This window comes from Leptonychotes weddellii, chromosome 3 (assembly GCF_054177405.1).
Source record: "Leptonychotes weddellii isolate Sample4059 chromosome 3, ASM5417740v2, whole genome shotgun sequence".
NCBI lineage: Eukaryota > Metazoa > Chordata > Mammalia > Carnivora > Phocidae > Leptonychotes > Leptonychotes weddellii.
In genome coordinates, this window is record NC_138371.1 from 6,026,754 (window position 1) to 6,053,625 (window position 26,872).

The window sequence follows — 26,872 nt, forward strand, 5'->3', positions numbered from 1 at the left end:
AAAAACCATGAGATTTAACTAAATCTCAAAATGCTGAAATTGAGCTATCCCCAGCTTCAGAATTCTAAGAGATGCATTAAGTCCCATTTCCTGTTTTAATGCTTCCCATCTGAGTACTCTGAAGCCACTTCTGAAACAAGGTCTTGATCTTCCGGCCCTTGACGATAAGCGGCTTGTTGAATACATTTTTCCTGAAAGATACACCCCTCTTTTTAGTCTCAAGCTTAGATGTGACCTCAATCTTTTTCCCTAGGCCAAAGCCACTGGTGTTATTAAATGCACACACCTCAGCTCAATGTATAGTTTAATTCTAAAGTCTACGACTTTAAGACTTTTTATTTTGCTTCTAAAACCTGTATTATCTTGGAAGATGTTCTAATTATATCTGAGAAAACATAAACACTAACGAATCCATAACTTAAGAGCATTTTCTAGTCACTACTTTAAAACCCCGAGCAAATAGCCACTCAGCTATAGCATCTGAGATGGTGATAATGCTTTGGTCAGGTAATTCCTTACACAAAATACAGGCTATTTGAAGAAGGTGAATGATTTAAAGATTGCCTGAAAGCAAGGTCAACCAGATGTCACCAATGCAGGCTCTTTGCACTCTGGGGTCTCACCTCCAAACACTTCCCAAAGCTTAACTCTCCGATCCATGCCTCCTGTGGCCAGCAGCCGGGAGCCTGGACTGAACTGCACAGCGTTGACTTCCCCATCGTGAGCATCCTGCAAGACAAGCACCCTGCTTCAGCCCCCATCATGGTCATTCCAGAGAGAAAGCCCAGTACAAATGAACACTCTGGATGCCTAACCAAAGGTGTTACGACACTCATCCAGAAATGAAGGAGATCTGCTCATAAACTAACTTGGATTCCTAGCCCAGGGTCTCCTAAGATTGTTACCATTTTATTCTTATAGTTACAGTTCCACTTATTTAAATACATTGCAACCTTCTTAAAGAGTATTCAAAATCCCCGTAGACTAACTGCCTGAAGTTTCTCTTTGCATTAATTTTATTTCTTCTTAAGAAAAATGAAATTTCAGTCTATCTTCTACTATGATCTTAATAGCTTAAAAGTAAGCCTCTGATTAACTGCCTCTCTTTTGGTCCAGATTATGTTAATGCTACATGCTAAACTATGTAGTCAAAGTACAGCATGGCTTCTCATGATAAAGTCTTTACGGGCTTTCCTAATGTGAGTATATCCTCATATGGAGTCCTAATACGAGCAGATACCAGTCCTGCTACTATACATCAGTGCTACAGTGGGATTCTATTCAGTTCTGGAAACAATACGGCACTAGTGTGTACTAGTAGGGTCACTTTTGCCAAGTTTGTTAACTTTCTGAAGTCTCAGCTCAGTTGCTCATCTATAGAAAAGGACTTCCGCCAAGTTGTGTGACCCAGGACTGTGCCTGATCGTGAATAGGCCTTCAATAAAATAGGTGTGACTTGGGAGAATTTGAATTCTTCACAGGGAAGAATGCCTGGGTGGCTCAGTCGGTTAAGCGTCTGCCTTCGGCTCAGGTCATGATCCCCGGGTCCTGGGATTTAGCCCCTCGTTGGGCTCCCTGCTCATTGGGAAGTCTGCTTCTCCCTCTCCCCCTGCCTGCTGCTTCCCCTGCTTATGCTCTCTGTCAAATAAATAAATAAAATCTTTAAAAAAATAAATTCTTCACAGGGAAATTTTTTTTCTCTAAAAGTTTAATTATTTTGGAGAGAGAGAGAGCGCACACAGGGAAGGACAGAGGGGAAGGGAGAGAATCCCAAGCAGACTCCCCACTGAGTGCGGAGCTTAACAGAGAGCTTGATCTCAGGACCCCGAGCCGATGACCTGAGCTGAAATCAAGAGTCAGACTCTTAATCGACTGAGCCACCCAGGCACCCCTTCGCAGGGAAATTTTTGAGACTGGCATCCAAACTAGAACAATCTGAAAAGATGGCATCTTTTTTTGTGTTCAAGATGGGAAGGGAAATGGAGTAAAAAGCATGCCCTCCTAGAATGGGAGAAAAGAATACCAGATGTCACTAAAACCTCTCTTAAAGGACTATGGGGGCGCCTGGGTGGCTCAGTCGGTTGGGTGTCCAACTGAGCCCCACATCAGGCTCTGTGTTCAGCAGGGAGTCCGCTTGGAACTCTCTCTCTCCCTCTGCCCCTCCACCCTCTCTAAAATAAATAAATCTTAAAAAAAAAAAAGAAAAACAGACTATGGATGCTGAAATCTTTATGAACTACAATGTCTGGGATTTGCTTTAAATTGCTCTGGCAAAAGTGTGTGGGGCAGAGAGAGTAAAACTGGCAGACGCAGCTAACTGGGGCTGCCTGACAGGATGATGGATGATGGGACCCGGAAGTTCTTTTACTCCCTATCACACAAATGTTGGAAAATTTCCATAATAAAAAGGGAAAAAAAAGACTGTGGAAAATGTGGATTATAAATATTAGATTATTAAACAGGTCATTGGGGGGCGCCTGGGTGGCTCAGTCGTTAAGCGTCTGCCTTCGGCTCACGTCATGATCCCAGGGTCCTGGGATCGAGCCTCAAATCGGGCTCCCAGCTCCGCGGGAAGCCTGCTTCTCCCACTCCCCCTGCTTGTGTTCCCTCTCTCGCTGTGTCTCTGTCAAATAAATAAAATCTTTAAAAAATAAATAAATAAATAAAAATAAACAGGTCATCAATCACTTGCCTAAATCATTTTGGGAAAACAAAATCTTACTGTCACATTTGCTTAGGACTGAAAACGATGTCTGAAATATTATCGAAAGCATGACTATTAACCGACTGGGATATAAACATCACTTTATTTTGCTTGGTGATCTGATCCTGACCCAGCCCTCGTGTCCCACTGCTGAAAAGCTGGTGACCAACCTTTTTGCCTCCATGTGATTCCCTTCCTTTTCTTTTTTTTTTATATCTTTCTACTTAAGAGGTCTCAGATTGAAAACTTGAGATCATGCACCATCACACCCATGACTGCCGCTCTTCAATCTCCTGCATAGCTGGTTCTGTTGGATATTTGTCAGCTGTGAACTGTATCCTCTCAGAAACACACGCTGACAGAATCCCAAATTATCAGCTGCTCCATTATCCCATACACACGACTTCAATGTGACAGGAAAAAACAATGGGCTGCTGGGAGTTGAGGGCAAGGAAGGGGCTGTGACATTAAGTGCAATCAGACCTTTTACCAATCATCACTGACCTCCAGGGACTCACAGGAGTGGAACAGAAAGGGGCCTTAATGGTCCCCAGGCCAACTCCTCATCCAGAGGGAGACTCTCTTTGTGACATACAAGGTGGTTAAATCACTCAGCCGGTTCACTGTGTGGAAATCTCTACTCGATTCCTCCTTATGCCTGGAACTGTAAGCCTCCCCCATATAAATTCCCTCCCACTTTTACAGTGAGTCTCTCTCCCCTGAAAGCTGGCTCCTCTAACTCACCCCATGTAATCCACGAGTCAGCCCAGCTATCTGGGCTCTGCCTCTCCATCCCCCCGCCCCGACCCCCACCTGCCAGCCCCGAGTCAGGTACCCCGCATTTCCCCAGCCTGAATCCATTTCTGCTCAGTCCCCCCAGCTGGGACCTGCTTATTCTTTTCTACTAGCACCCAGCTCTGAACTCCAGCTGAGAGCCCAGCATCACAGTGTCCTCTGCCCAGGACTGTCTCCTACTTCCAACCTTGTGCTCCTAACAAAGGGAAGTCACACAGATATGGGTATAATTCATGGAGCAAACAGCTGCCCTTACCCACCTTCTAGAACAGACTACCGACTAGAATCTCACTCTAGATTGGAGCCCACCAGTGATAACATGACACAAATTACTGTAACTTCTCACCAGCCCTAGTTCCTTCTCCCTTGTCCCATCTTCTCATGCTAGCGATTCTCTCTCAGCCAGTCCTGTATTACAGAAAATGTTTGTAATAAATTCTGTCCCTAAGCAAAATGTATCAAACCCTTCCATCAGACACAGCCAACAGGTGTAAAAGCTTGCTATTGCTCTAAATAAAATAATAGAAAGCTAGCTGCTGTAGAGAATGGACCCTTGAACGGTCAAGCTCGGTTAGCACACAAGGCTTGGTGGCACGTGGGGTTCAACCGCACTTACGAAGACACACGTCGCTGCTGTTGGCACTCTCACTTCTTTGCTAGAACCAGGATGAGGATCCACATTATCCTGGGGAACTGGAAAGGAAGAGACAGAGCGCCTCCTAAGAAGTAACATAAAGGAAAATATTAGGATTACACAAGGCTTCCTGTCCACCAAACGCCCAGGAGGGATTCAAAGACAACTTTTGACAGTAGCTTCCTCTCCCTCCTAGACTCTTCGAACCACAGAACAATTCACCCAACCAGAGGCATCCTCACCCAAACGATACCCGGAGAGGGATCCAACACATACCTGTACCTCTTACTAACTCATGGACTCCAAAACCCAACACTGAAAAGCAATCCCCCAGAACTGCTTCCCAGCCAATAAACTGCTGCAAAAACGTTCTCAACATAATATAACTGCCTGCTCCAAGGGAGCTCATTTGTATTCTGATAAGACTACTTCAAGGTCACGTCTACACCTAGCTACGATCATTCTCAGCGTACAGTGTGGCCAAGGCGGAGTCGAACGCATGCCAGAGGAGAGAGGGAGGAGAGCGTGACTGCTGTGCAGGGCTCAACCTAACCGTCACCCGCTCGAGAGGCTGACAGCGCTCCCAGGAACATGCACAGCGGCCTGGGAGACGCAAGCACATCCAACGAAGGGGATGAAGCGGCAATCAGCACAATCATCAAGGAGCCACGCTCACATGCCGGGCTGAGAAGGTATTCTTTTCACCTGGCAGCATCAGGAGAGTGATGTCCCAGAAGGGGAGACTCGGACAGACTAAAGGTAAGGCCAGATCAGCACGCAGCGAGAGTAAGAGAAAGAAAATGGAGGAAAAAAGGAAGAAGCTAGGTGAAAAGCTGAAGTCAAAGCATCTGTACGCTTGGCACCACAGAAATTTTGGTATATGTTTAAAAAATGTTGATAAATCATATACAATACTTATGAATACTCACACATATTAACAAGGAAAGGTGAAAGTTTTCTAACCTACCCAAAGATATTAGTGATAGAATCCAGAAGGCCTCCAGCAGGCTGCGAGAGTCGCTTACTAAAGAGGAGGGGAGGATAGGTTTAAACCTTAGAAACATTTTGCCCATGATTCATCAATAAAAACAGTCCACAAAAATAGGTACCTGGGAGTATGTTTCCCATCGAGTCCCCAAACCCCAGCGAAGAAACCCCTCAGAGGAGCAAACCATCAGAAAACAGGGGGAAGGCAAGAGGGAGGACCCAGCTTCGTTAGTTTTAAAAGACACGAGGTTCCCTCGCATTAAATTAACTGTCCTAGAAACTGTGCTTTAGACAATGACTCGGGCAATCTGACCTAACAGTGTTGGCTGTTAACAACCAATCCCCATCCTTTCAGTCCTGCTTTATTCAGCAAAGAGAAAAAATCCTGGAACCCAAGTACGAAGCAAACAGTATGATCTAAATACTCATCCCAACAAGGTGTAACTGTCCATCTTGTGGGAAGCCACCACCTCACAGGGTGGTGGCAGCGCTAGGGGGGCTTGCTTCCCATGACAAGGTGACCTAAGGAAGATGGAGACACTCAGGAGCCCACCATCTCCACAGCTGTGCAGGCAGGAGGGGCCGGGCGCTCCAGCAAGGGGCCTGGATGCATCGAGCTGCTCCTGCCGCGGCCACAAACGTGCTGTCAGACTGCAGCATGAGCGCTCCTTTCCTGGCCCGCGCCGGCTACTTACCTGGTCGCTCTGCTGATGGCCCGCACGGGAGACGTCTCCTCCGTGTGATCAGAGGTTTCGTCCACAATGACTTCAATGTCATCATCCCTGGAAAGAAGGGCAAGAGGCCAAGTCTGTGATCCTGCTCGGCAGGAGCTTTGTGGTGAATCTGTTCCGCAAAGGCCAGCACCGTCTCCTGGTCACACGCAGCCTACGCGACTTGGCTGTGACAGAGACAGCCAAGGGCTCTCTGGAGAAAAAGGAACAGCTGCGCTCTGAACGACACTAAAAGAAACGTTTAACCTATTGACATCAAATCCAGAATTCCAGCTGAAAATAACTTTAAAAGTGATCTTTTGATCCTCTGAGGTGTAAACATTGCTCCCACTTGGAAAGCAAGGAAAGAATGATCTATTAAGTCTAGAACCAGGCATCCAGTGCCAACGGAGATTCTTTCCTTCAGGCCGGGTTCGTGGCTAAGGGCCCCTGCACACAAACAACTGGACCACAGTGCTCGCCAAGAACAGTTCCCACGCGATGGGTTGAGCATGGCACAGACGACGGCTGGGGCGGCTCTGGAGCACAAGGAAATGACAGGGCAAGGAGGACGTCCAGGGGAGTAAGAAAACGGTTTGCTGGAAGGGCAATGGAGTCAATGGTTGCATTAACATTGGCTTTAAATACTGCCTTAATAATAGAAGCAGGAAAGCCAAATCTCAACACAATTCATTTTTGACTCTGGGTATTTTATGCTTAGGTTGCAACACTTGGTGCTTCTCACGTTTCGGGAGTCCATCATGCTTCACGTGAAATAATCAAGCCACAGAAATGCCCTGTTGTTTACCCGCCTTATCCCGCCAGATACAAAGCACCTCTGGAATTCACCCCACCCCCTTTTTCCTGGTTGGGGGGGAAGGCAAGTAATTATTTTGGTCTTAATGACCTCCTACCGAGTTGCAACCAGAAGTAAAGTAATAAAACGTAACAACCCACACCTTTATCACCTAATGTTAGGACTCCTTAGAACTTGAGAGCAAGATTTTTCCATGATTAATTATCCGGATTATGTAAATATATACTTAACTTGTTACCAAGCAAGTTAAACCAAGTCAAAGACCATTTGTTTTCCTTGGCTACTGATTTTAGGCTTCCACGCAACTGACCCCAGTCTAGGCCAGGATGTAGGGGAGAACAAAGGCAGGCCTGAAGAAAGAGAACAAGGCTGGCCTTTCTTTTCTTCGTGGTTGCAGTTTGGGGGAGTCACTCGTGTCCACACAAGGATGACAGCAGAGCGGCAGAGACAGCAAGAGTAGCGACCTGGAGCCGAGCCTATGCAAATGCTTTCAGAACGCGACAGACATGAAGACACTTGGAACTGTGCAAAGACCCAGGGCCACAAGAAAATACCAGGATGTGGCAACTGGTTATCACAACCCTTCAAAGATAGAAATGTCCTTTGCCCCAGAAACTCCACTCTTTGGGAAGCACAGAGACGACAAACAGGCGTTTACAGTCAGGCACTCCCAGGTCAGCTTCGCTTGGCCCCTTTCTACGAGCTCTTGGGCAGCATGCTTGACCTACGTTGTGTCACACCCAGTTATCTGTTTATGCTACAGTTGGGAGGCAGACAAATGATGCTTTTGTAAGCTGTCGTTTCTAGGTCAATCATTTATTTACTTTATAGTGTCAGGAAAATACATCTGAGATTTATTTTCCACATGTGAGGGTATAGAAAAAGTGTACATATTCTAAATCTAAAGCACAGCCTTGGTATGAAAACCTTTTTTTTCCTTATAAATTAACACCTTGTCTGGTGGATGGCTCCTCTAATTGAATTCAAACCAGTCCCCTCCATTTATAAGAAAACAAAAAACAGGGGCGCCTGGGTGGCTCAGTCGTTGGGCGTCTGCCTTCGGCTCAGGTCATGATATCCAGGTCCTGGGATCGAGCCCTGCATCGGGCTCCCTGCTTGGCGGGGAGTCTGCTTCTCCCTCTCCCTCTGCCTCTCCCCACTGCTCCTACTCTCTCTATCTCTCTGTCTCAAATGAATAAATTTAAAAAAAAAAAAATTCTAAAAGAAAACAAAAAACATTTTAAAACCCAGTAAATCACAATTCTAACACTATATTCCAGAATCTTTTTCAGTAGAAAAGGAACACACCGTGAACTAGAAGCAAAGGGAATTCAGTCATTAAACTATGCACCGCTCTTAACACAAAGCTTCAGATCTTGGGGAAGATCCTCCACCCCAACTCCAGATCGGGGAAAGTTCCAAACAGATTCAATCCCTTTTGCTCCCAGAAACGGCTGTTTTCAGTTAGGCTTCAGAGGTTTGCCCACACCTCCACTCAAAGTCACACACCGTGCAAGAACGGAGAGCAAGAGAAAGAACCCCAGCCCAGCGATACACTCCAAGAGGCCCAGCGAGGGGTAGAAAATGGATCAAGGTGTCAAGAGGGAAGCAGCAAGGCAGTCATTCATTCAGGGTGCAGAAGTCATCCATTCAGAGGGCGCCAAAGCCGATGAGGAGGAGGAGCTGCAGCAACCTTCGGGGAGGTTGCATCTTTTAGTTCCTTTCTACAATCTATAAAACGGTTTTACAGAAATAAGACCATGACAAAACCACTTTAAAAGTGCAAATCCAACTACTAAGAGCAGTTGTGATTGGAATAGCTCTACTTACTGTTCAACGGGCAGAGGTTCCTTTGCTGCTTCTGCAAGCTCCTTCTGCAGCCGGGCTTGCCGCCTCCTAGCGAAGGAAGCCACTAGTTAGGTCTGCTTCAACAAAGCACGGCGTCTCAGCCCTCAGTGAACTCCTAGCTCTGCTAACACATCGAAATAGTCCATCAGTGCACCTAAAATAACTGCCCTGGGCCAAGATACCGAAGTCCCAAACCCACACCAGTAACGTCAGTAAGGAACCCTGTTAGAAAGGGTTCCAGAGCAAAGCCCCGAAGAGGGATTATGTCATCAGAGAAAGCAGTGAACTGGCAAGGGAGAAGCCTGCCCGTCGTGACCCGGGGCCTCTCAGGCGAGTCAGGTTTACCCAGGGTCAGTCACCATCAAGAGCCGGCTTTCTGCAGCAAGTAGTCTGACACCAACATATCAAGAGCATGGAAAGTGAACAGTTAAGATTTACTTAGAATTTACTTGTCTCTGACTTGGTATTGGTATTGTTATCTCCAGGGTTTAACTCATTCAATCCTTGTAACAGGGCTTTGAGATTCAGCACTACTTTACAGATAAGGAAACTGAGGTATGAGATTCTTGAACTGTCAAAATGCACATGGCTTCACTTACCAGGGCTGAACACAGACGTCTCAGCTGTGGACCAATTTTTTTTTTTTTTTTTAAGATTATTTCTGGGGGAGAGGGGCAGGAGAGGGAGTAAGAGAAACCTCAAGCAGACTCCCCACTGAGCGTGAAGCCCCACATGGGGCTCAATCCCAGGACCCTGAGATCATGAACTGAGCCAAAAATCAAGAGTAGGTGGCTGATTAACTGACTGAGCCACCCAGGCACCCCTCGGCTGTGGACAAATTTTTATGTGGCCAAACAGTCAAGTCCACTATTTCCCCTTGTCAGAATAATTTCTGTCTCTCCCCAAGTCCTAAATCCAGGATCTCCTCCATTTTCAACCTTGGCCTCGTTTTCTCTTCCATGGCAATTTCATCTCTAACTGTGGTTTCACTCTTTATGTGGAGAACCCCTAATCCGGAACTCTAGCACTGCTATTAAGCCCCAGTCAAGAATTCTGCTGGAATTTTTTTTGTAAAGCTTCTACCACAGTGTTAATTCTCAAAACAGGGAGAAGTCCTCTAGGTGGCATATCTGAATCATGGGAAGGGATGAGGTCGCAGCTTATACTCCTAATTTTATATTAAAAAAAAATTTTTTTTAATTTATTTGACAGAGAGAAAGAGAGCACAAGCAGGGGGAGCGGCAGCAAGAGAGGGAGAAGCAGGCTTCCCACTGAGAGGGAAGCCCGACTCAGGGCTCAATCCCAGCACCCTGGGATCATGATCCGAGCTGAAGGCAGACGCTTAACTGACTGAACCACCCAGGCGCCCCCATTTTTTTTTTAAGATTTATAGATTTCTTTGAGAGAGAAAGAGCGCGAGTGCGCATGCACACATACAAACAAGTGGGAGGAGGGGCAGAGGGGGAGAGGGACAAGCAGACTCCCCCCTGAGCATGAAGCCCGACGCAGGGCTCAATCTCACGACCCTTAGATCAGGACCTGAGCCAAAATCAAGAGGCAGGCACTTAACCGACTGAGCGACCTAAGTGCTACATTCTTAAATTTTATATCTGGAAGATGAAAACTAAGTTTTACAGGACGAATGACAAAGCTTAATAATTTTTTCTTAGCTGAAATAGATGACCCATGAACCACCTTTGAGGGAAAACCAGAATCTCAGTGTGGGGCATGTAACAACTAGTCTACCCGAAAGGCACCTGCTGTAAGGGAGGGATAAAGGATAGACCTAGGGTCACAGGCAGGACAAAGCACCTGCAGCTCCTCCTTCATTAAAATAACCGAAAAGAAAGCACCTTCTTTAATAGTTCAAATATTCCCCAAGTGCATCCAATACATCAGCCACTGTGACCGTGAAGACAAATACCTCAGCCTAGTGAGGGAGGCAGAACATGAACAGCTACTTCAAAACATGAAATGTGCCATGCTATCAGTCAGGTAAACAAAGGCTACTAGAAGGAGAACATCTAACCTGGGGATCGGCAGGAAGGAGGGAAAGCTTCTAAGGAGTAAAGTCTGAGCAAAGTGAAGAAACCTCAGGCTCCGCCTACGCAATCAGATGAGAATACACCCGGGGCAAATCCCTAGGAAAACATTCCAAAGGAAGGAACAAGGGCAAACATGTAATATGCCTTGCACCCCATGTTCAATAGCAAGTTTGTATTATTCTCCTGTCCACTGTGATGACCAAGGACCCTTCCTTAGCTTAACCACACGCCTGCCTGCTTCTCCCTCGGCAGGTGTTCAACACACTGCACTGACTTCCAGGTGACCCTGGTGAGTTTCCTGCCTTTAAGCTGTCTAAGGACTCCACAGCATAGGCCAAGCTATTTTACTTAAACATGAGGGGCGCCTGGCTGGCTTGGTCAGTAGAGCATGTGACTCTCGATCCTGGGGTTGTGAGTTTGAGCCCCATGTTGGGTGTAGAGATTGCTTAAAAATAAAATCTTAAAAAAAAAAAATGTAAACACAAGACAGAATAAAAAAGGACAGCTCATTTTTTAATACGATAGAAACTTAAAAAAGTTAGAAAATACAGAGAAGTATAAAATGAGAAAAGAAAAGCCACAGTCTCACCACGAAGAAATAAACACCATTAACGGTATAATTCCTTTTTAATCTTTCGAATTCATTCAAATTTTGCATCATGTCCTATGAAAAGATTTTCTATCTTATTTTCAGTTATATTAATTATATGCATTTTCTCGAGTCACTGAATACTCCTAAGACATGTATTTTTGGATGACTTTGTAAAACTGCACTGTATGAAAATATAACAATTTATTTCTCCCCGTAGGAAGATACTGCTTATTTTTCAATACTATGAGTAATGTGCCATCACAAAATAATACCCGTGACCAAGTCTCAGGACTTGCTTAGGATGAAGTCCAACAAGTGGGAACACTTCTCAGGTCACGCCCAGGTGCCCTTCAGGTGGTTCCCATGGACAATGTGAAGGGGCTTCCCCCTTCCTCCCAACAGCCCTCTGGGCCAGCTTCCCTGACCGCAAGGACACCTGCTTTCAGCAACTCCCTGTGCCTCATGTCTGTCTGTCTGAGGGCTCGCCTGTCTTATTAGCTCCACGTTAGGATATTTACATGACAATCGCATGTCCTCCTTGATTATTTCTGTGTTCTTTTAAGAAATCTGAAAATTTTATACAGTCCACTTTTTATTTCTATTATTTTTAATGTTTGGAAAGTACTCATACTATTTAGAAATTTTTCATAAAGAGCAGATAATCACATTTTTTTACCTCTACCTTATGTTTTCAGTTTTTATACAGATTCTGAAATCAACTTGAACATTATTTGGTAGGATTAGTAATCATTATTACTTACGACACTTCTATTTTCATTCTTTTAGATTAACTGCAACAATCTTCTCAAATCCTAAACTACAGACATGGCTTTAAAATCGTTATGTTCTAATCTGTTGACCACTTAGTGTTGGTTTTCTTGGTGGATTTGCTTAGGCTTTCTAGGTGGATGAGCATGAGCCCCCACCCTTTCTAGTGGCCTTGCATTCTGTGTCCTATCTGGTCAGATGGCCAAAACATTGGTCAGAGTTGGGAGACAGTGAGCCCTTCCTTCTTCTGTTCCTGGTTTCGATATGTATGTTAGACTCTCCGTGGGAATTTTCAACACACACATTTCCCTCCATCAAGACCGACTCCTGGTGTCTAGGGTGGAAGGCCTCCCTGTTAAGAACCCTATGGGCTGTTGGTTGCAGACAGGTGTTTTTATTAAAAGCTTTTGTTCCAAGTTCAAGGGTTTTTATCAGGACTGGGAACTGAATTTGAACAAATGGCATTTTTGGGCTCTACTAAAGTGGCTCTATAGTTTATCATCCAAGGTGATAGATTTAATTGATTTCCAGATACACCATCTTTTAATTCCTGGGATAAATCCTAGTAGGACTGCAGTAAATTAAAAAAAAAAAAAAAAAAAAAAGGTACTGGGGCACTTGGGTGGCTCAGTCAGTTAAGCATCTGACTCTTGATTTCGGCTCAGGTTACAATCTCAGGGTTGTGGGATGGAGCCCAGTATCAGTCTCTGCACTGGGTGTGGAGCCTGAGATTTTTCTCTCCTCCTCTGCTCCCCCCCACCCCACCCCTTGTGCATGTACACACTCTCTAAAAAAAAAAAAAAAAAAAGGTACCAGTGAATCTTAGGAATTTCACATCTATATTTCGTGAGGTTAGACTGTAGTCTTCTTGTTATACTACCAAGAGCCTTGGTATGGGTATGAATGGTTTTATAAAATTAGGGATGGGGGCAATTCCAATCTTTTTCTAATTCTGATTGACCTTTTTTTTTTTTTAAATATTTTATTTGAGAGAGAGACATAGCAAGAGAGGGAACACAAGCAGGGGGAGTAGGAGAGGGAGAAGCAGGCTTCCGTGGGGAGCAGAGAGCCCGATGTAGGGCTCGATCCCAGGACCCCGGGATCATAACCTGAGCCGAAGGCAGACGCTTAACGACTGAGCCACCCAGGCGCCCCCTGATTGACCTTCTATTGTTCAAGAATTAGCTTTTCTTCTTGAAACACTGAAAAGAATTCACTGGCAAAAACTGTATGGGCCAAAGCCCTTTTGGAAAGTAGTCCTCCGCTCAGCTGTAAAACTGTTCTTATAAACGCAAATCTGTTTTACATGCACCACTGCGATTTCTGATTTTATTAGTGTTTTCTGGCCAGCTGTCCCATTCTCCCTCATCAGAGCTGACAGGTTCATTTTTGTCTTTTCAGAGAATCAGGCTCTACTTTATTAAAAATGGAAACCACTACCTGTGGACTGATGTCCCACCTTGAATCTTTTTCATTCTCTGCATTTAGGCGATTGGCTTCCTGGGCTTTCTCGGCCATCCACCTGGTGACCAGCTCCTGGTTCTCTTCAGTAGTTTTCCTCAGTTTCTCCTCCAAGGCAGTAAACGTGATCTGCAGGGCATCATATTCGTCCTTCAGAGTCTGGTTGGCTCTTTCGAGGTCCTGAAGCTTACTGCGTAGTTCTTGGCACTCCGTCTCCAGGTCAGAGATAGTCTGCAAGCATTCTGCAATTCTGAAAGCGGGACGTGGAGAAGAGGAATGGGGCCGCTCCGGAGCCCCATGAGGAGCCAGAGCACCTGGCCAGGTGCTGGAGCTCTGTGAGCATGGGCCCCCTACAATAACCTTAGCCATCACACCAGGTGCCACGGAGGACTCTTCACATTTTTGAACATCTCATTTAGCCAAGCCTAGCCCCAGTGGTTTACAGGACAAGCCCATTAGAAGAGGAATTACCTAGGGTGAAATTCATCCAGGGGATGACTAGAAAAGCAGGATCTGAAAAGGGAACTTTTGATGCCTAAATAGAGTACTAACAGGGGCTTAAAAGGAGGCTAGAAATTCTGCACATTCCATCGGTTCTATCACTCAATGAGCAAAGATGCCTTTCTAAGCCTTTAGAGACCCCTGTCTGCAGAGCAAGGGAAAAAGGCATAGATGAAACCCAGGCTCCCCTCCAGCTCAAAGGTCCTAGGATTTGGAATCCCAGGTTTCTCCCTGATCAAGGATTATCCTGCCGACAAACTCATCCCTGTTTCCAAGGGCCACAGGCTCACATACCCTGGCCCCATCTCCACCACAGAAGATGCCAGCTCTCCTATGCAGTGGCCACAGGGAGAGCCACGAATGCTTCGGGGACACTCACAAGGGCCAAGGGTACCTCCCAGCGGCATACTGGCAACCTGGAAGATTGAGGGCACTGTCCTTGCCTCTGCCATCCTTAGAGCAGGTAGAAAAAAATCCTAGGCTATGCAGGCACAGAAATGACACTCTTGCTGAGTCCCCTGTGGTGACCATTTGCCAGCAATCACCACTGGCCCCGCCCACAAAAGTACAGTAAAACAGAGAGTGCAACTCCATGGCCAGCCCCAGAGGAGGTGTCGTCTCTACTCACTTTGCTTCATTCATCTGCATCTCCCTGTCCTTCTGCTGCATTTGGTTATTCAGGTCAATCACCAATTGAGCTAACTGGGGGAGAAGAACACTTGCATCAGTGAGAGATTTCAGGACCTCAGCAGGAAACTAAACAACAGTGGGCTCTTTTATTTTTAAGAAAGAAAAGGTGCCCTGCTGGGTTGGGCCAAGGCACCAGGAAGAAACGAGCTGGGTGGCAGCGAGGAGCAGGAGGGTCGATGGGGATGCTCATGGGAACAATGGGAAATATCACAGGTCACTGCCAGGTTCCCGCTGAGGACCCATCTGTCCCCCCCACCGCAGCCACCTTTCACACTTTTCAGCTGATAAAATGATCAATTCAGCTGCATTGATGAGAACTTGCATTTTCTCATAATTTGCCATCAAACAGCCACCCAGGATTAACACAACCCAGGACTTTTTTTCCATAATGAATTTTTCAGAAATTTCAGGGTTCACTCTCCAACACTTTAGGAAGGTATTAGTGAGATCTGCCCTGGAACAGGCAGCAGGCTTCTTTCATTCGGAAGTTTCTCCACTTGGACCTTTCATGCCACCCGGGAGTGTGGCGCCCGGCAGTTAGCCCAGTGGCTTGCCCTCTTGCTGACGGAGGGAAAGCCCTCAGCTTTCTGGATGCGGCGTTCCCAGAGACAGTACGATGCCTCATGTAGCCAGGATGGCTGCAGATTCTAGTGCCAGTGCCCGCCCGCCTGTTCTCCCCACCGCGGGGCCCGCACAGGGCAGAGGCGAGGAGGGGCTATCAGTACCTCCCCACGCTTCTTGTGTAGTTCGGTCAGTTCTTCTTGGTGTTTAATCCTCAGCTGGGCCATCTCTTGTAGCTGACTATCATTCCAGGCACCATCGTGTCCGGGACTAAGTCCCCAAACCAGGCAGATGAAGGAACGTGCAAAAAAGAGAGGAAAGGAAAAAAAAAAATCAGACCCCAAACCTCTTCAGTCCGGCAGTGACCCAGTAACCTCAGAATTTCGAACCTGTAACAACACAGCCAATAAAGCTGTTCACTTTCTCCGGGCCCAGGTGGTTCTAGGCCACTACAGACCTGAAGTAGAAGGTAGGAAACATGAGACACACGGTCAAATAAACCAACCACAAAACAAGCCACAGGTCGTGTCAGAAACAAAGCATGGATTCCAGATGAGGTTTCGGTAAACGTGGAGGAGACAACAAGGTCCAGTCACTTGACAAATGTTTGAGTGCCAACTATGTGCCAGGCGGTGACCTTGGACCCGGGGAGAAGGCAGTGAACACAAAGCTTTGCTCTCAGGCGACCGATAACCGGTTAAGAGCAGACAGACAACAAATAAGTAAACATGTGGGGTCCAGCGGTCAGACACGCCGTGAAGAGAAACTAAGCAGGGTAAAGGGGAGAGAGCAACAGGGCTCCTGTTCCGAGCAGGGCACTCAGAGAAGGTTTCTCTGAGAGAACATCACTGCAGACCGGAAGAAAGTAAGGAGCAAACCACGCGGCTCCTGGAGGCTGCGCCCTCCCGCGCATAGGGAACGTCGAGGGTCAGAAAGGCCTGGAGAAGGCGGCACAGTTGGTGTCCTCGGAGAAAGTACGAGCGGAGCCCTGCGTGCAGGAGGGTAGACAAGACAGGCAGGGAGGAGGTGGGGAGACCATGCAGAGCCTCCCAGGCTCCTCTAGGGACCGTGACTGGAAGACGCTGCAGTGCTGTGAGCAGAGGAATAACAAGTTGTAAAAGGACTGCCATGGTGCTGAGTGGAGAGCAGATGGCCGGGGGGCAGGGGCAGAACACGGAGACCTGTTAGTGAGCTGTCCGAAGGCCAGCTCAGCTCAAGCTGGTAGCAGTAGAGGCAGTGAGGTGCGGTCAGACCCTAGATCCGTTCTGAAGAGACAGCCCACAGCATCTGCCTTTTGAGTTAGCTGTGCAGTCTAAGAGAAAGGCGGGAGACGATGAGGACCTCTAGGCTCTGGGCCTGAGCAACTGAGAAAAATGCAGATGCCACCTACTGAGATGGGAAGGACTAGGGCTCGGGAGGAGGCCTGAAGAGTGCAGTGTGGACACCCGAGGGGGTGTGTGGAGTGGAAACCGGGTACCGGAGTCTGCATGTCAAGTACAGAGGTCCAAGCCAGAGGCGGACAAGTAGAAGCTGTCAGCAGACAGACATATCTGAAGCCACAGAACTCAGCTCAGACGCCCCCAACAGTCGATGTAGTTTTGGAGACTTGGCGGGGTTTGCATCCCACGTCAGAAATAGCAGGTGACTGAACTGTGCGTTTTCAGTTCAGGACCGGGGTTTCGGCTGCAGCTACATAGGAGAACCATCAGATGACAGACATTTAAGCCACCACCCAGGGAAAGCACAAGATGGAGACACTGGAAAAGCAGGACACCAGCCCCCAAAGGGAGGGGGAGAAGAGCCCCTTCCATATGCCCTATCATAAACAAGAGGGGAAAGGGAGCAGTGTGACACCCCCTCCTGACGTCACCCTTGATGTCTAAAGGTATTTTTAAGACATGTTCTAAGCCCATCCTAATACCTCATCCTTTGAGGCAACCTAATGCTTCCCCAATCTTCGCCCACGAAGTAGAAGCCAAGAGATTAGAAAGTGGAACACACTGTACAAGAAGCCATCCTAAATTAGGCAGGGCTAGAAATTATTTTTATCAAATCCTCTTATGTTAATGCAAAGCACTGTGAAATATGCAAATGTAAAATTAGTCCCTTCCCTAAAGAGCAGGGCACTCACTGCATGCCTGGTGCTGCGGATGGACTCCGGAGCAGCCATGGTCTAAAGCAGTGATTCTCAGGATCACCCAATTACAGATTATGGGCTTTACCACCCCCCCCCCCGACTTCCTGAAACAGTAGGTCTGGTGTGCGGCCCAAGATTCTGTATTTCTAACAATTTGCCAGATGCTACCATCTAGGAAGCACACATAGAAAATGCCTGGAATTAACTACTTCATACTACAATCTATGCAGAAAGCAAAGGGATTAAGACACTTCAGAAGGGACTCAGATAATTATTGATCCAGATAAAGCTTTTTAAGCATCGGTTGTAGTGTTTTAAGAATAACTAGGATAATACGGACAGAACTTAAAGAGAGACAGAAGGGAGAAAGAAACCACCAGGCCCATCTTCTGTAAATACCCTTATGGCACCATCAAACACCCCCTCGGGCTGGTCTCCCCCACTGGACTAAGGGACAGACCCACAAGAGCGTGTGAGTGAAGAATGAACATGCCTGAGTGAGTGACTACCAATGAGGAGGGGCAGGACACTGAGGGAAAAAGGAATCATAGATGACTTGTGGAAAATAAAGAAAACCATTAATAGAAACAAGGCGGTCAGGAGGAGAGGCCTGATTAGGAACTCGAGTTTTTAGGAAAGGAAGGACCTGCAATTAAATTACCATTCCAGTGATATTCAGTCAAAAGAATTGTTGTATATTTATTTATAGCAACTTTCCAAGCAAATGAGCTTGACTGACCAAGAAAGGATAGAGAAATATAGTCACCAAGAGTCTAACTAGGTAGAAACAAACTATTTCAAGTTTTCAGTTGATTGAATTTAGATGAAAAAGGTATAATGGCATTTTCTATACCTAATATTGACCAGAACATTGCAACTAATATTTTAAATACTACAGTAGGCCTCCCAGGGCCACAGGCCAAGAACGATTGCTTGAATTTATTACTGCAAGGACAGAACCTGGGCTGGGCCATTTGTTCCTTTTTCCCCCTCTGGTCAGCCATGAGACCAGATGAGGAAACATGGATGGCAGGCAGTTATAGAGCAGATTTAGCTACAGGTATAAATAAATTCGGCTATACCTCGCATTTCTGGGCTTAAAAAAACTCTTAAATTACTACCAACTAATTCTTACAGTTGCTGTTAGCTGATATGCAAAAAAGTACATAAATTCTAGAGCAATAATGGGTACTGGGGCACCTGGGTGGCTCAGTTGGTTAAGCGACTGCCTTCGGCTCAGGTCATGATCCTGGAGTCCCGGGATCGAGTCCCACATCGGGCTCCCCACTCAGCGGGGAGTCTGCTTCTCCCTCTGACCCTCCCCCTCTCATGCTCTCTGTCTCCCATTCTCTCTCTCAGATAAATAAATAAAACCTTTAAAAAAAAAAAAATTTAAAAAAACCAAAAAAAAATAATGGGTACTGTTCCCATATGGACCCTCAAATTTAATATGCAAACATGATAAACATCTGGAAAAAGACAGTAAGACTATAGAATGATTCTATTTAAACTTTTTGATAAAGTCTGACTTTGGATTTTTTTGGACCATGACCCTCAAAAAGAAATACAGTTTACGGGGTACCTGGGTGGCTCAGCCAGTTAGGTGTCTGCCTTCAGCTCAGGTCATGATCCCAGGGTCCTGGGATCGAGACCCGAGTTGGGCTCCCTGCTCAGCAGGGAGTCTGCTTCTCCCTCTCCCTCTAACCCTCCCCCTGCTCATGCGTACTCTCTCTCTCAATAAGAAAAAAACCTTAAAAAAAAAAAAGAAATAGTTTGCATGAATGACCCACGTAAACACATCAAACTCCCCACCATGAACACATATGTTCGTATTTAATGAAACAATACTTATCCTTTCTATTAAAATGCAGGTTTTTCCTAACCTTTCTTAAAAAAAAAAAGCTTGCTGCAACCTGCTAGCTTAATTTCACACTCTATTAAAATATGATGAAAACCACTGAACTTAAAAAGGATCAAATAGACCTGTGTTGTATAAAAAGCACTTTATGCACCAGTCAATCCTGTATTAACAAGATCTATGTAAATTTGCTCAAGAATGCTTACTGGTGTGATTATTTAGAAAAAGCGAACCCAGTAGGCTGAAGGAGGAATTGGCCCAGTTACCTGCCTTGAGTGACTTCTCAGGGTTACAGCACCTACTGATAAGCCTTCTGGGTAGGTACATACCCTCAGAGAGGATTTTAGTTACTTGCTTCACAAGTTCTTATCTGAAAGGAACTGACAAAAACTGGAGCACAGAAACAGTACCTCTCAATGAGAGAAGTGACAGCTGAACTGAGACCCGTTTCAACTGAAGAGACACAAGCAACACAGGATAGTTTCAAAATACCTTATCTCATGCCTGTTGGGGATGTCATGCTTTTCAGCTTGTAGCTTATGGGCCAGCACTGAATGAAGATCTGACTTTTCTAGCAACTTGTTATCTATTAAAAAGGAAAAGAAGAAGAAATAAATTATTTATTATAACCAATGTACACTTTATTACTACTTAATATCCTATAAATATCTGGACCAAAAAAACCAACAGGGGACAGCTGGGTAGGTTTCACTTTCATTAGGTGTCAAAGTACCAGGTGCTGCCCTTTGACAGCAATTGTAGCAACTGTCCAAAACCCAGGAACATACACTCCTTCGAAGTTTCTTGGCCTAAGCACGAATGGGCCAGCCAAAGGAACCTGTGGAAACATCCCTACAAGAATGTCCCGCACTTACCTATGTTTATCTCAGGAGTCAAAAAACAAAACAAAAAAAACCAAACACACTGGAAAAATGAAATGTTATGCACCTCTAAGCAATGTGAAAGAGCTTTACCTTATTATTACATTTGGAAAATGTAATTTTTAGATCAGGGCACTAGAGATACAAATATGGACAAGGAGCTCAAGTATAGCAGAGGGTCAAGTATAAAAAGAACTAGGAGAGTAATCTTTATTCATATGCTTGGATGGTTTTACAGGTGAAGATGACAGAGTCCAGGCAGGAGGGCTAGCAGTTATCTCGCAAGTGGATAGAAATGAAAGTTGGAACCAACACATGAAAGAGCAGAATGAAAAATTCAGACCTTTTCTTAGTGGCAATGGTAAAATAAAAGATTTTAAAAGCAGGCAGTGACATAAACAGACATTTACTAGTAAGAAGTCAAAGATTATTCTGAAGTTCCTTGCTCAGGCGACTGGCTGGAAGATGCTAATTGTCAAAGAACACAAGAGTGGAGAACCTAAGGAAGAATATGAATTTTCTTTCTGAAAGTAACAAATGTGACAGGAAACATGGTGCAGGAATTCAAAGTACAAGTAGTTAGGAATGACAGTCACACAGGAACTGGCAAGGTGGGAGGGGGCACTAAGCAAAATAAGAGATTGATCATGGGAAACTTGTTGAACAGCTACATTTGATGGGGACTGTCACAAATCCTAGAAGTCTGAGATTAGAACTGCTCTAGAACAAAATTTTGATAGGGTTTATGCTAGTGAATATTGCTGTTGGAAGGGTTTATCTTTCTTCTTAAAGAGTCTTGAGTCTCACTTCTCTTTTATATATGGAAATGGAACTCCTGGGAAGAAACAGAAATATTCTTGATTTAGATTAATTTAATCAAGCAGTTCAGCAGAGCAGGGAAGTATGGTTCCAACCCTGGGTGTTCACTCACATCAGAGGGTTCTAATAAGATCTTCAAAATGTCACACCAGAGCTGGGCGCCCTGTGATATTAGGTCTTTCAAAGGACAGGAGGTATTCAAGAGGGACCCTCCCTAAAAGTCCCTCTCACTAAAAAGAAGGATCTAGCTGAAGGGAAGCTGCCACCTGTCCTTACAGTCTCTTTTCAGCTTTCTCTTTAGGTTCAGAGGCAGGGGCTGAACTTGAACTTGACTGGCCTGGGAAGGCAAGAGGAGAGGAGTGAAGGTGTTCCACAGGCAAAATGGAAGTGACCCCCCAAATGTCAAGCGCTGACCTAAAGAAAAAAACTCTAATAGGCAAAGGTTGTCTTGCTTTCCAGCCCCCTAACCGCCTCTCATATCAGTCTGGGCTCCTAGCCCCTCAGGCATGCACTATTTATCACAGCTGTTTAATGATGTGTTCCCTCTCCAGGATGATCATCTTCTGATCTTTCTCCTACATCCTCCCCCCTCCCATCAAAATGACTATTTTCAATGCAGAAAAACCATTCAATCTCTGTCAATGCAATTACAGCAATTTCTGTTTATAGACTATTTTGTAAATGGCTTTCAGAGCACTTATACACAGTTTTTACGAAGCAGGCAGGGCAAGCTCCGCCCCTTTTATAGATGCAGCAAACCAGACTCAGAAAGGTAAGTGAAAAGATCAGTAAGATGTGGAGTCAGACTTCCAGCCCAATGTGACTGTAAGTGTATTTTAGCTTTTAAGACAAAGCACCCAATAAACACCTGACCACCTGAATTTATATAACCCATATGGGCATCACGTTTGAGTGGGAGGGGCTTTCTGTGCTTCTGGCTGTGAGGATCTCTTAGAGTACAAGGAATTAGCACAACAGAGGTACATCATCTCGCTTTTCTTCCCATCTTTTTAAGAGGGTGGGTTCAGTGAAAGCAAGAAAGGGTCATTTCTGGGGCGCCTGGGTGGCTCAGTCGTTAAGCGTCTGCCTTCGGCTCAGGTCATGATCCCGGGGTCCTGGGATCGAGCCCCACATCGGGCTCCCTGCTCGGCGGGAGGCCTGCTTCTCCCTCTCCCACTCCCTCTCCCACTCCCCCTGCTTGTGTTCCCTCTCTCGCTGTGTCTCTCTGTCAAATAAATAAATAAAATCTTTTAAAAAAAAAAAAAAAGGGTCATTTCTTCGGAACCCCAGTGAGAAAAACAAAATGCAAAAGTTAGGAGCCATCAAGTCTGTGTTCAAATCCAGACTCCAACACGAATCTGTTTTGCCTACCCAAAGAAGTCTTAATCTCTCTCAGCATCAGTTTCCTCATGTGTAAGAAAGGCAATAGGACCCGCTTCACAGAATTTTAGAGAAGATAAAGAGAAATAACACATGCCGCATATTTACCAAAGCACTCAAACCACTCTGCACATTAGAAATACTTGGAGAGGGGCGCCTGGGTGGCTCAGTCGGTTGAGCGGCTGCCTTTGGCTCAGGTCATGGTCCCAGGGTCCTGGGATCGAGTCCTGCATCAGGCTCCCTGCTCAGCGGGGAGCCTGCTTCTCCCTCTCCCTCTGCCTACTTGTGCTCTCTATCTCTCTGTCAAATAAATGAATAAAATCTTTGAAAAAAAAAAATACTTGGAGAGCATCAAAAAACACTCATACCCGTGTCCCACCCTTACTTACTGCAATTTAATTGGTCTGGGCTTTTTAATTTTTTAAAAGATCCAGGTGGTACTAATGTGCACATCAGTTTGGGAACCACTGATTTAGCACAATCAGAATTCATTAACAGGCGACTATTACTTTGAATCTCATCATCAACATTAACTCCAGACTTTTGTCAGGCTTACTTCAAGGGGTAGATGGTACCGAAGGACCGAAGAAAGCCCATTTCTCTCCCCAAATGTGTCGTTCATTAGTTACGTAAAATTGGGGAGGGGGCAAGGAAATGCTCATAACGACTCATCTAAGGGTACGAACATTTTTGTATTCAAACTGTAGACAGGGGTGGGGAGAGGAGAAAACCTCTTTCATATTGAAGTTTCCAGTAACGATGTCCCAACCAACCAGTAGGACTCAAAATGTGTACCAGTTAAAGAACACCAAGATGGAGTAAAAACGAGAGGTCTGAGGAATCAAAAGCTGAACATTTCATTACACTCAGAGAACAATGTTAATTACGCGAGTTAATGCTTACAGTCTGTGACCGTTTCAATAACACGAGGCCCAGAACTGGACGTTTCTGGAGCTTATTCAAGCACACAAGCATTGATGCTGGGATAACAAGCACAAGCACGAACGGTGCCTGCCCACGAAGAACACACAATTTAGTAGGGAAAACCCTCTAAAGTCAAAGAGGGTAAGATCCAAAAAAAAGGCAGGATTTGTGGGGCCGCCGCAAGGCGCACGGGCGACGCCAAGGGTCGGCCAACGGCTCCTGCTGGCGCCCAGCGTGCTGCAGGCGGGGCCCACCCGCCAGCCCGCCCGGCCCCCGGGCCCGCCCGCCGCTCACACTGCAGGATGATCTCTTCGAATGTCTGCCGCTGCAGCCGGTCCCGCCGCCTCAGCTCCTCCGAAATGTGGCGCTTCCAACGGGGGAAGTCGGCGGCGCGGAGGCCCGACGACATTTCGCCCGCTGCCCCGGCGCCTTAGCGCCGCCAATCCGAGGAGGGGCTGGCGGCCGCGGGCCGCAGCATAAGCGACCAGCGGACGCCGGAAGGCCGGCGGCCCAGAGCTCACTTCCACGCACAGGCCGCCCCCAATGCCGTCCGGGACGGTCTTCCGGCTCCTGCCGGAAAGGGTTTTGGTCAGGGCCGGAAAACCCGCCTCCTCACCCGACGTCTTACGCCGCACGCACGCGCGTGCCTGGTGGCGGCGCAAGGCGCTGGCTAATGACGCTCTCCCGAGGCCGGAAGCGCAGGGGTTAGAGAGGCAGCCGCTGGGAGGCGTGCGGGCTACGCCGGAGCCTCGGCTGTTCGCGAGAAGGGGGCAGGGAAGGAGCCGCCTGTCAGTTTACGTTTCCTCGCTGCCTTCCCCCGATTTATATATTTTTTGGCCTGCCTTTCTTTTCTGTATCGCCTCACTTTACAAGCAGAAGTGGGGGCCACTCCCCACACAGTAACTGAATGACCCTAGATGAGTGGCAATCTTGCAAAGCCTCAATTTCCTAATCTGTAAAACGGGGACCCTAATGATACCCTCTTCAGGGTTGCCGTGAGGATTAGAAGGAATAACCTATGTAATGCAGTGAGCGCTATGCCTGGTGCATTGCAAGCCTCACTTCACCTAGACCCCTGGTATCTTCCTATCCAAATGTCTGGCTGCTTTATTCTTTGGCAAGAGTGTCCCATTGCCCTTGGGAATAGGTTTTTTACAATGAAGAGATGGAATGCAAAGAACAGTTAAAGAAAAATGTGAATAGATTGGCTATGTTAATAATTAGAAACCTAGAAATTATTGCCTAACAGTAAATGGGTTCTTAGAAGGTAATCTAAGGGTGGGGACATGAACAGGACTTTGAAAGAGTAAAAGGACAGTTTGCCAGTGGATACTGAAGGTGGTCCATGGAAGATAGACTCTTGAGAAGATGGCATTTGTCAACTCAGTAGAATGGAAATGGTCTGTAATAGAATCATCTGAGTTCCATTTACCTTTAACAAGTTAGTGAATTTACCAATGAAAATGGAACTGGGCGAAGCAGGAGGCCAGAGGAGATGAAAGGAATATCAGAGCCTGGCTTCTCTTCCAGTGTGGTTCAAGTCCAGTGGAGGCTCCTTCAGAGACAGATAAAAAAGGCTTTCCTCTCCTGTGGAGCCAGGGAGTAGGTTAGTCAGGCTTCTAGAGCTGTAGTTAGAGACACTTCATTGGCAGTCAGTACTGAGTGATCTGAATTTGTGGGAAAGACCAGGAAGAATCAGAAATAAGAGGGACTTTCTCACACACTGAAGAAAATGAGAGAGCAGTTTTCTGAATGTCACCAAAAATGCCCCCAAATATAACAGTGGTACCAACCTCAAAAGACCATAGCGTCACATAGCATTAAATCTTGACAGTGGCACGTGCTGATTTTCTAGACAAGATTATGCCTAAAACATACTAACAAATTTGCAGAATCAGCGATTCCACTTGCAGAAATTTGTGTTAAATATTTGGACAAATGTCCACATACAAGAACGTCTGTCACAGCATTGTTCATAATAGTGGAAAATTGGAAACTGTATTTTCAACAATAAGAGATAGATTAAATTACAGTATATTTATTGTTCAAAAAAATGTTCCTAATAAAAACAGTGTATGGTGTAAATCTAATTTATGTAAAAGAAGTGCATCCTTGGATCCTCATAGGCAAAATTTGTCAGATGAATAGAGAATACGATTTCTAAACTAAGGGTACTAAGTTCTGCTAAGCGTGCCCTCTCCCTAAGCCACCAGCTTTATCTAGTATGCTGCAGCCACCTCGGACCCTTTTACTCCCTTCCACCCACCGTACTCCCTCCCACGGGAGGACGTTTGAATTTATTGTGCTTCTGCCGTGCACATTCTTCCCTTCTGACTTCGAGTTCATTCCTATGCATTAATTCTCAACTCAGTAATCACTGCCTCACAATCTTCAGTAAAAGACCTTCACAACTAGGTCAGGTCTCCCTCCTACACATGTACCTCTCCTACATAGCAATAATCACGGTTGCGGCTTTGCGTACTTATATCATTACTTGATGAAGGTGTTTCTCCCCACACCAGATGGTAAACTCTGTGAGGCAGGAGCTGTGTCTCTTTTTGCTCAACATCATAGCCAGTGAGAGCATGAAGCTTGTTGTATATTAGGTGCTCAGGAAATGCTGTTTACTTTTTTTTAAAGATTTTATTTATTTATTTATTTATTTATTTGAGAGAATGAATGAGAGGGAGAGGGGGAGAGAATCTGAAGCAGACTCTGCAGAGCACAGAGCCCGACACGGGGCTTGATCCCAGGACTCTGAGATCATGACCTGAGCCAAAACCGAGTTGGATGCTCAACCAACTGAGCCACCCAAGTGCCCCAGTAAATGCTGTTTAATCAATGAATGGAATATATGAAAATACTGATAGTATTAACTCTGGGCAGTGGCACTGCTGATGTGTTTTTGTTTTAATTTGAGTATAATTGACTCATGTTTATATTTTATTATGTTTTTTCTATATCTTATATGTTTTCTAATTATTACCCATTACATTTGTACTACATATGCAAGAAAAAGTTATAAAAATGAACATGTACTGGGGCGCCTGGGTGGCTCAGTTATTAAGTGTCTGCCTTCGGCTCGGGTCATGATCCCAGGGTCCTGGGATAGAGTCCCGCATCGGGCTCCCTGCTCTGCGGGAAGCCTGCTTCTCCCTCTCCCACTCCTCCTGCTTGTGTTCCCTCTCTCACTGTGTCTCTCTCTGCCAAATAAATAAAATATTTTTAAAAAAGAACATGTACTTATAAAACCATTTATTCATCTGGGTGCTGAGCTCTGTGGAAGATAACTAATAAGCACAAAAACTTCCAGAGTGTTCTAGCCCATGAACTCTTCTGACTACCTCACACATTGTAATTCTTTTCATCCTAACAACCCTACTTGGTAAGGTTATTGTTAGCTACTGTTACCATCTTCATCCTTATTTACAGATAAGGAACCTGAAGCACGGAGAGGCTAAATAACTTGCTTGAGGACACCTAGCTAGTCGGTGGCAAGACCTGGGCTCACACACAGGCTCCTGACTCTAGCAGCCCTTACCCACTGTACTCCATCGTCAGGTCTCTTCCAGCTGATACTACAGTTTGGCTCGACTAGAATACTTAAAACAGAGAATAATTTGAAATGATATGTAGTTAATTCCTAAATTAGACAAAAGTGAAGGCATCCTGGTGAAGAGCAACGTCTGATGTGGAGGCCTCAGATGTACTCCCAGGACCTTGATGGGAATGGCTGGATGGGGATGCGTAATAGGAAGGA

The 26,872-nt window shown here is 45.8% G+C and overlaps 1 protein-coding gene and 1 non-coding gene across 7 annotated transcripts in view; both read right to left on the minus strand.

Moving 5' to 3' along the window:
* Window positions 1-23,680, minus strand: part of ATG16L1 (autophagy related 16 like 1) — a 38,300-nt gene extending 14,620 nt beyond the window's left edge. The window contains exons 1-11 of one of the 6 annotated variants that reach the window (XR_014143324.1): window positions 23,407-23,680; window positions 19,601-19,694; window positions 15,278-15,383; window positions 14,491-14,564; window positions 13,360-13,611; window positions 8,478-8,543; window positions 5,816-5,902; window positions 5,101-5,157; window positions 4,839-4,886; window positions 4,116-4,218; window positions 624-729 (exon numbers count right to left, since the gene is read on the minus strand). Coding sequence is in view for 5 of the 6 variants with exons in the window: in XM_081813368.1 (XP_081669494.1) it covers window positions 624-729; window positions 4,116-4,218; window positions 4,839-4,886; window positions 5,101-5,157; window positions 5,816-5,902; window positions 8,478-8,543; window positions 13,360-13,611; window positions 14,491-14,564; window positions 15,278-15,383; window positions 19,601-19,694; window positions 23,407-23,521 (1,108 nt within the window). In the remaining variant the exon portion in view is untranslated. The remainder of the gene's footprint in view (window positions 1-623; window positions 730-4,115; window positions 4,219-4,838; window positions 4,887-5,100; window positions 5,158-5,815; window positions 5,903-8,477; window positions 8,544-13,359; window positions 13,612-14,490; window positions 14,565-15,277; window positions 15,384-19,600; window positions 19,695-23,406) is intronic. The other 5 variants (XM_081813368.1, XM_081813370.1, XM_081813369.1 and 2 more) reach the window with 5 other exon arrangements.
* LOC115937370 (small Cajal body-specific RNA 6) lies at window positions 2,935-3,209 on the minus strand. Its single transcript, XR_004072667.1, has one exon.
* Window positions 23,681-26,872: the final 3,192 nt, after the last annotated feature.